Below are 10169 nucleotides of genomic sequence, written 5' to 3'. Positions count from 1 at the left end.
CTTATTCTACTGAGCCATCTCCCCAGCCCCCTAGAACTTTTTAAATCATAGGCCACATCTGTCTTGTTCATCTTATTTATCTGCAGTATCTAATAATGATGTGAATTTGACCCTCCTCCAATCAGTAAATGATAACAGCATGCCATTCTGCGCTTCAATCATGTTCATTTAAGCCTCTAGGCATCTGTACTATATAGACAGTGCTATCAGAATAAAAAGTGCAAAATGAATACTGGAGGATTCTTAAGCATTTTCTCTTTTAATAAAGATGTTTAAACATAAGTATGTTTAAACCAGTTAAGTTCAGTTTGCCTAAAACAACATTTATAAAATAGAAGTGATAATTCAAATAATGTTCAAAACTATGCTTTCTCATTTAGAAACATTTGCAGAGCCGTCTCTGCAAGCTACACAGATGAAGTTGAAACGAGCTCGACTGGCTGATGATCTAAATGAAAAGATTGCTCAAAGACCAGGTCCTATGGAGCTGGTGGAGAAGAATATCCTTCCTGTGGACTCCAGTGTTAAGGAAGCAATTATAGGCAAGAGTAAAAATTTACTCTTTTCTGGGAGAAAAAAACTTAGATATTTTAGATGCAATTAATTAATGGGCAACACCAATCGTGAGTGTTGTTTTCCAGGTTAATTAGAAATTGATTAACATAGTAATTATTACTATTTTATTATGCTTTAGAATATCTGCTACCAATGAACAGATTCTGATTTTATGTGTGAGGTTTTAAGTTTAGCGTTTTGATTTCATTATCACATTTTCTAGGTTAAATTACAATATTGTGCTGTTTAGTTTCTGTTTAATATTTTTACAGACTTTTCAACTTTTCTGTTTTCTTCTAGAAAGATGAATAGTTTATTCAACATTAGTGCGGGAAGGGGAATAATAGATGAATACATATTCTTTATAAAGGTAGTATGTGTTCATCTCATGCTGGTTTCATCATACTTAGTTACTGATGAGTATCTCTTTTTATTCCCTGCCCCTTGGTGCTGGCAATTGAACCATGGGCCTATGCATGCTAAGCACACTCTCTGCACCCTGAGCTACACCTACAGCCCACTGTTTCTCATTTTATTTCTCACATAAGTTTTACCAGAGAAAAAAATCATTTCAGGAATGTTGCTACAAGCAAGCAGTTTTGAAAAGTTATTATCCTTTATTTTTCTTTACTCTTGGGAACATCATATTTTGCCTTAGTTGAAATTTAAAGCTTAGGCAATTTGTAGCCATGAAACCTAAGTCATACAGTCAACTATAATTCCTTTCAGTTTGGGTGATTTCTGCCCAAAGGTAAGAGTGAATCCATCTGGGCCCTTACTTGAATTGGGAACTTATCAACAGACACTCAATGATACACTATCTCTAGTGCTTCATGTTTTTTAATATTAGGATTCTGGGTAGTCCAAGCAACTTGGCAGAAGCGATTTGTCTCTTAAATCTTAATCTGCTGGGCCTGATACCACCTGTATTCCCAACACTTGGGAGGCTGAGGCAGGAGGATCACTATGAATTCCAGACCAGCCTGAGCTACATAATGAACTCCAGCCTGAACTATACAGTGAAACCCTGTCTCGCAAAAGAAAAAAAAGTTGTGTTTTTTTAAAAAAACTAATCTGTTGGGTATGTTTTACTCCCTCTGTTTTTTTATTAGTACTTATTTGCTGACCACACAGGTTTGTATTATCCTCTTGCATGTCCAACATTTTGGATTTTACTGGTTGCATTTACGTTCCAGATATTGCTAAAACTGTAACCATCTCCTGTACTTCCTGCAAGTAGCAGTTAGGTCCAAAAACTTGATATGATCCCCATTTTCTCATAGGTACTGAATGGTCTGTGCTTTCATTGAAAGTGTGCTATATTCAATTTTATTTTAATGTAATACATGTAGATATTAGTAAAGAAAATATAAAATACTCTTCTTAAATTGATAAAAAGTAAAACAAAATTTTGTACCAGAATAATTACAAAATAAAGGGGCCGGGGAGATGGCTCAGTAGAATAAGCGCTTCCCTGGCAAGCGCAAGGGCCTAAGTTCACTCCCCAGTTCCAGAAAAAAAAAAAAAAAAGTTTTATACAGTGTATCATAGTCATAAAAGAATGGGTAAAATGTTATTCAGAATACAAGTCAGAGACAAAAAACACTCACAAAATATCTTATGGGGAGCAGTATTTCTCCTTTTTCATATTAAGTTTGGTATTCCAGAGCCAGCATAAATTAATAGTTGTTTCTTTCTCCAGGTGTTAGGAAGGAAAACTATCCCCACACTCAGGGCGATTTCTCATTTGATGAAGACAGCAGTGACGCTTTGTCTCCAGACCAGCCCGCAAGCCAGGAGTCTCAGGGGTCAGTGGCATCCCCAAGTGAGCCAAAAGTTAGTGAATCGCCATCTCCTGTGACAACAAACACTCCATCCCAGGTATTGTCTTTCTGGGTTTGATCTCTAGTAGAAAAAATGCTCTCTTTAAAATATTCTATAGCAAGCTATACATTTTCACTAAGAAAAATATCCATAAGTGCTGAAAAACAGGATTGTTGGTTGTTGGTTTTTTTAACCTGTGTTAAAAGTGTTAAGTTTTAACACTTTTAAAATTTTTCAGTACATTCTTACATATTATTTATGCCTTTATGTACACGTTTTTATTTTAGGCTTAATTTTTACAAAATCTTCACACAACTTTTTTGATGCATTGTTTTATGTATCACAAAAATTTGTCTTTTTTCTACCATTCAACTTTATTTATTCATTTTTAATTATTTGGTACAGGGTCTCACAACACAGTTCAGACTCATAGTGATCCTTCTGTTTTTAGCCTCTCCAACACTAGGATTATAGGCATGTGCCACCACGCCCGGACTCAGTGGCCAGCTCAGCTCAGTGTGCCCAGGGTGAGACCAGGATGTCATGTGGTGCCGGGGATCAGACTCCAGTCCCTGTGCTTACCTAAGCAGGCGCTTAGTCCACTGAGTTATCTCACTGGCCCAATCCAACCATTTTTAAGTATAGACATTTCTTATTTAAGGCCTGACCAAGTTCCTACAACTCAAGTTGTTAAGTGAATTAATTGCTAAATGAGAAATTACATATAGTATGTACCATATTCAGAACAAAGAAATTAGTCAAAGTAAACTCCACGTTGATAACTTTGCTTTTATTTATATAATTCTTATGTGCAGTACTATAACATATAATAGAACATGAAACTACTGTACTACACAGTACAATAAGCAAATAATGGTGCTATATAAACAAAGTATTCTGTACCAAAAAAAGGACATTGAGGCTCTACAAACAGGATGTATGGGGCCAGGGAGATAACTCAGTAGAATAAGAGCTTGCCTGGCAAAACACAAGGCTCTGAGTTCAATCCCCGATACCACAAAAAAATAAACAGGATGTATGAAATGTACCAAAAAAAAAAATGTCACATGCCACATGAATGAATTTTGACTCCACACTAAGTAAAATAAGCCAGTCCCAATTAAAAAAAAAAAAATACAAATGATTATAGTCCAAACATCATTAACCAGGTAAGTCACTAGATGAGGACTATCTGCATAATTCAGTAGTGGTAAGTATGGTTCACATTGTTGTGCAGCAGATCTCCATAGCTTTCTCAGCTAGAAAAGTGAACTTCAGTATCCATTAAACAGCTCTTCCATTCCTCCATCTCTCCTGTACAGTCTTTCTACTTTCTGTCTCTATAGACTTGACTTCTCTAAATACTTCATGAAAGTGAAATTTTATGTTTGTTTTTTTTTATAATTGTGACTGGCTTGCTTTACTTAGTGTGGTGTCAAAATTCATTCATGTAGCATATGACAGGATCTCCTTTTTAAAACCAAATAGTATTCCATGAGTGTGTATATGTGTATACATATGTCTAAATATATTTTGTTTATTCATCCTTCAGTGGATAGTTGTATAGCTTCCACATCTTAGCTTTATTGAATAATGGCACTATGAACATGGATATGCAAATATTTACTTCCAGGTTTTTAAAAAATATATATTCAGAAGGATTTTTTTTTGGGGGGGCAGGCTCCAAATGCCTTCAGGGCAGATTTGTCTGGCTTGAGTTGTGGGGATCAAACCACAGCAACCTGAGCCTGACTGCTTTGTTGAAGCAGCCACTTAAAGAACTGAGCTGGGCTGGAGAGATGGCTCAGTGGTCTAAAGCACCTACTTGAAACAAGCTTGGCAAAGCACAGGGACCGCGGTTCGATCCCCCAGCACCACATGCCAGCCAGCCCTGCCCCCTGGTGGGCTGAGCTGGCCACACACACACAATAAATAAATGTAATAAATAAAAAAATAATAAATAATTTTTTTTAAAAAAGAGTTAATAAAAAAAAAAAAAAGAACTGAGCTAAGGGGCAGGCCGCCCTAAAAAATATATTCAAAAGTAGAATGACCAGATCATATATTTTGGGTTTAATTTGCTTTAATTTTGTGTTTGCAGTACTAAGAATTGACCCAAGGTCTTGGGCATGCAAGTCAACTCCTCTACCACTGAGCCACATGCCTAGAGCTTCTTATTGTGAAACAAGGTCTTGCTAAATTACCCAAGCAGTCTTCAAATTTGTAGTCTTTCTGCCTCAGCCTCCCAAGTAGCTGGGATTACAAGTACGTGCCACTGTGCCTGACCTACTTTTAATTTTTTTGAGGAACTGCCATTCTCCATAGCAGTTCTACCATTTTACAATCCATATAACAGTGTACATGGGTTCAAATTTTCCCCTCCTCAGTCTTCCCAACAATGGTTATTTCAATTCTCTCAGTAGTAACCATTCTTAGGGTAATAATACCTTATTATGGCTTTGATTTGAATTCATCTAGTTGGATTAGTGGTTAAAAAAACACCTTTTCATATGCTTTTTGATCATTTGTATGTCATCTTTGAACAAATTTCTTTTCAAGCCCTTTTCCCCATTTAAAGTCAGATTATTATTGGCTAAATTACAGAAGTACTCTTTGTATACTCTGGATATTGACCCTTTGTCAGATATACAGTTTTATATGATGTTAAATATTCTACCTATGTAGATATGAGATGTTTTTTCCATTCTATGGATTGCCTTTTCAGTCTTTGGTTGTATTCTTTAATATAGTTTTGATGTTTGATAAGGTCACATTTATCTTGTTATCATCCTTGTTCTTAGTGTCACATCCAAAAAATCATTGCCAAATCTAATGTCATTAAGCTTTCCCCTATGTGTTCTTCCAGTAGTTTTATAGTTTTAGGTCTTAGGTTTATATACAGTTTGAGTTAATTTTATATTTTGTATGAGATAAAAGTTCAGCTTTTAAAAATGCTTTTTGTGTGTGGATCTCCATTTTTCCAAGCTATATTTTGTTTGGTTGGTTTTTGGGATTTTTTGGTACTAGGAATTGAACTCAAGACCACGCACTTGCCAGGCAGGTGCTGTGCTGCTGAGCTATATATATATATATCTCCCTCACTCCAAGCTGTGTTTTGGTAAAGAGACTTCCCTTCCCTACTGAGTGGTCCTCGGGGGCCTGCCCTTAGCTCAGTTGTTTAAGCTCCTGCTCATGCAGAGGCAGTTGGGAGCAGGATACCACAGTTCTATCCCCAGCTCCACCTGACTTACCAGACCCGCCCTTCAGGCGGCCTGAGCCACAAAAAAAAAAAAAATCCTATTGAGTGGTCCTAACCATTTATTGAAGTCTTTGTATGTAATGGTTAATTCCTGAGCTCTCTGTTCTATTTCATTGATCTATAGGTCTTTCATAATGCCAGTACCACATTCTTTTCTTTGTAATAAGTTTTGAAATGTACTAGTGTCACCTTTGTTCCCCTTTTTCAAAACTGTTGTGACTACTTAAAACTCCTTGAGATTCCATATAATTTTAGTATAGGTTTTTGTATATCTGGAAAAATTTGCTCTTTTAAGGCATACAATTGAATAGGTTTTAGTATATTCACAGAGTTGTGCAGTTATCACTACTGTCAAATGCTGAAATATTTTAGTCACCCCTCAAAATAAAACCCCATCTCAATAACAGTTATTCCTCATTGTCCCATCTCTCCAAGCCTGGGCAACCATCAATGTACTTTCTGTATCTATGGATCTGCCTGGTTGGGCAGGGCATATAAATAGAATTATATAACCTATTTTTTGTGACTGCCTACTTTCATTTAACATAATGTTTAGAAGATACATCCATGATATGGACAAGTTTTTATGTGCATATAGGTTTTTATTTTTCTTAAAATTCCACCTAGGAGTCAGATTGCTAAGTCAGGTAGTAATTCTGTATATAACTTGTATTTCTACCTTAATATTCATAAATAGCTTTCTTTATCAACACATATATCAATACCATTTTTTATTGAACTGCTATACCATTTAACTAATTCCCTACTTTTGGTTACCTAGAGCTGTTTCCTGTATTTCACTCTCGGGCACACAGCAGTAAGACCATCATTGTATTCTCAGATGCTTGTTACAAATTATGGGCACTTATTTCTTCAACTACATTGCCAGTTAATAAGAGACTTTTTAGGACAAAGATATGTGCTTAATTACCTTCTAAGGAGATAAACAGATTTCCCAAACCACCATTTTTGCAAAGACATAGTAGCATTACTTTAAACCTTGGAAATTTAAGTATTTGTTTTGCTTTTAATTTGTTCTGCCATGGTAGAATTGAACTCAGAGCTTTGCACATGCTAGGTAATATGCACCTCCAGCCTTGAAGTTTGAATATTTGAATTAGCCTTTTGATTTCAGGTAAGTTTAACTTCATTTGTTTAGCAAATTTTATTGAGCACCAAAATGTGTCAGATTGTATTAACTCAGTCTAGTGCACTCAGAGGGATCTAAGGAAGTTTTGTAATTATGTTGGAAATTCGTGTGTTATTCAATAGGTATTCATATTTCTAGTGGTTTGGTAAGAATTCTTATGCTATATATTATTTGTTGTTCATTGTTCATTAAACTAAAGTCAAAACCTAAACCATGTATTTAAGGATAACTAAGATGATTGCTCAGCTAATTTCTATCAGTTTTTTGAACATAAGTTAATTCTTAAAATTTTTACTTTGATCAATTTTATGTTTATATCTGTAATCTGAGCAACTACACTGAAGACAGCAATGTACAGTATAACAGCCACTGTTGAAGGGGCCAGGGAGATAGCTCAGCGGTAGAAGTACCTGCCTGGCAAGCACAAGATCCTGAGTTTATCCCCAGTACCAAAAATAAACAAAGCCCTAAAAGAATTTTTTTTTTTGAACCGGGGATTGAACTCAGGACCTTGTGCTTGCCAGGGAAGTACTTATTCCACTCAGCCATCTCCCCCGCCCCTCTAAAAGAATTTATAAAAAACGGTTGAATACCTATCATCTTATTTTTTTTATTCTGTATTGTTTCTGATGTCTTATCTTTATTTTTCTGTTCTCCCCCTTTTTTTTTTGTTCTCCTTAAAATAAAATAGAATAATATAAAATAAAATAACATCAAAACTACTTGGTGTTAGGCATGGTGGCCCATGCCTGTAATCTTACTACTGGGGAGGTTGTGGTAGAAGAATCTTAAGTTCAAGATCATCATGAACTGATCAGCTCTGTAGAGCGAGACTTTATATGAAGGGCCAGGGAGATAGCTCTGTAGATTAAGCACTTGCCTGGCAAGCTCAAGGGCCTGAGTTCAAACCCCAGTTCCGCAAAAAAAAAAAAAAAAAAAAAAAAAAAAGACTTCATGTCAATAAGAAAGAAGGAAAGGAGGGAGGAAAAACAAAAGGGAGGAGGAAGGAAGAAAATTACTGAACTACTCAGAGTGGTCAGATCAGCCCCCTAATGTTCTTATTAAACCATCACTGCAGAATTGTTGAGTTGAAAAGGAATTTGAAATCTTCTTTATCCTTTGTGTAAGAGACAACCTGGCTTCATAGAGATAGTGAGATTTAGAGACTAAAAGTGCATTTTTTTTCTTACATTGTTTCTTCTCACTCATGAATATCTGTTAGAAACCGTCTTTCAGTATTATTTTCTTCTTTCTTTAGATCACTATGATCTAAAATACATTGCTTATTGTCTCTGTACTTCCAACTAAAATGTGAGGCTAAATGGAAAAGAACTCTGACACTTAAAGAACAAGAACTAGTGTGAATGTGTGGATGTCTTTGATATCCAGCAAAGGACCTAATACAGAATGGTACGCGATAAACATTAAACACCATGAGTGTAGAAGTCTCTGCCCTTCCACTTGAGAGAGAAGCCTTTACACTATAGCCTCATCAGAAGTAAAGAGTAGATGGTGACAGTTCATATCCTTCTGTCCAACTTCATAAGACCGAATGGCTGTGGCCCCCAGCTCTGCTGGAACCTAGAGCTGGAAGAAGGGTGCAGGTCAGCGTGCAGCCCACATTGGGATCTGAGCAGGTAAAAGAAAGCAAAGAAGAGCAGCTCTGTGTTAGTTACTTTTCTCTAGCTGTTGACACAAAATACCTGATACCCAAAGTAAAAGGGGGAAAGGCTTATTTACAGTCTATAGAAGTTTTAGTCCATAATCAGCCAGCTCCAAGGCAGGGTGGCACGTGGCAGAAGGGCAACTGTTCATAGAAGCAGAAGACAGCAGGAGCAACAAGAAAGGAGGGATACACACCTCTTTCTGTCCCTTATATGGTGTCCAGTCTACCAGGATTAGGAAAGTGCCCTAGTTAGTGGACTGATCCAGTAATTAGCCACCCTTAACCCCCGCATTATACAACCAATCAATCATATAGATTAGATTCAGCCACCCCAAAAATCCTTATGAGCACTTGGGGCTTGGGGGTTATCTAGACACAAACCATACATAATAAGCTCCTACTATGTTCTCACATTTTCTGTGTCCACCCCCCATCTCCCTTGGGCTTTCAAACTAGGGCTGAAAAGATGTCAAGTATGGGAATTTTTTTTTAAAGTTCTATCTGTGCATTTGGGTTATTTGTTCTCTGCTTCCATGGGTAGGAAGATGGCTATCAGATGGCTATTTATTTTGCCCTTAGCTTTTAATAACACAGCATTTTTGTCACCTATGCCATCAGTGTAGTGATTCATGATATTTCTGCCTGCATATTTTTCTATATTTCCCATATTGTTTATATTTTTTACTTTGCTCTTGAAACTCGGTCTCTAGTTAACTAGAGGCAGTCCTACTCAATAGGCTGACATTGTAAAATTCTTTGAAGTTTTCAAAAATGAGTATGCACTATTTTTTAAAAGGTAAATGTGAATTGTTGACTGCCAGTGCAGCACACACTAAGCCTATAACCTTCAGGGGGTTTCTGGATTTTTTGTTTTTTGGTGGTACCAGCAGTCAAACTCAGGACCTTGTGCTTGCCAGGCATGCATTTATTCCACTGAGCTATCTCCCCGGCTCTAAGCCTACAACTTTCAGAAGTTTGCCTTGACCGGGGAGATAGCTCAGAATAAGTGCTTGCCTGGCAAGCGCAAGGGCCTGAGTTCAATCCCCAGTTCTGGGAAAAAGAAAAAAAAAAAAAAAAAAAAAAAACTTGCCTCTTGGAGCTGGGGACATAACTCAGTGCCTGCCTGGCAAGCACAAGGTGCTGAGTTCCATTCCTGAACCACCCCACCCCACAAAAATAGCCTCTTATCCATCAACGAGGCTGATGACAAAAGACCTACTTTACAGAATGTTATCAGTTCCCATGCCAAAAGACAGTCAAGAAAAGACCTTGAATCAGGAATATCTCTACCTGTCAAATTATTCCTGTTGTGTATCTTTTGAGGACATACCAAATTCTGTGTCCTTCATTAATTTTCTTTATGTTAAATATTCTAGTATAGGGATGGCCAAATAGCTCAGCAGATGAAAGCGCCAGCAAGCAGGCACAGGGGCTGGGGATTCAATCCCCGGGACTGCCCTGCCAGCCTATCCCTGGGGCTCACTGAGATGGCAATTGAGACTGGACGTGGTGGCACAAGCCTGTAATCCCAGCTCTTAGGAGGCTGTAAACAGGCAAATCACTACCTGATCCAATCTAGTAATGAGACCCTGCACACCCCGTAGGCCCTTCCCTAAGATTAAAAAAAAAAAAAAAAAAGTATATGGAATCAGAGAGATTTTTATATTTTTGTTCATGTAATTGAAGCATGGTCTTGGTAACTGTTATCTTGATGG

The 10169-nt window shown here is 37.1% G+C and overlaps 1 protein-coding gene across 8 annotated transcripts in view; it reads left to right on the top strand.

The window, feature by feature from the left end:
- Positions 1 to 10169, top strand: part of Mkl2 (MKL1/myocardin like 2) — a 235419-nt gene that overhangs the window by 183727 nt on the left and 41523 nt on the right. For all 8 annotated transcript variants that reach the window (XM_023704379.1, XM_023704374.1, XM_023704378.1 and 5 more), the window contains 2 exons: positions 381 to 542; positions 2258 to 2436. In XM_023704379.1, coding sequence (XP_023560147.1) covers positions 381 to 542; positions 2258 to 2436 — 341 coding nt within the window. The remainder of the gene's footprint in view (positions 1 to 380; positions 543 to 2257; positions 2437 to 10169) is intronic.

The sequence above is a fragment of the Octodon degus genome, unplaced genomic scaffold, assembly GCF_000260255.1.
Source record: "Octodon degus isolate 3935 unplaced genomic scaffold, OctDeg1.0 scaffold00195, whole genome shotgun sequence".
NCBI lineage: Eukaryota > Metazoa > Chordata > Mammalia > Rodentia > Octodontidae > Octodon > Octodon degus.
This window is presented reverse-complemented; position numbering and strand designations above follow the sequence as displayed.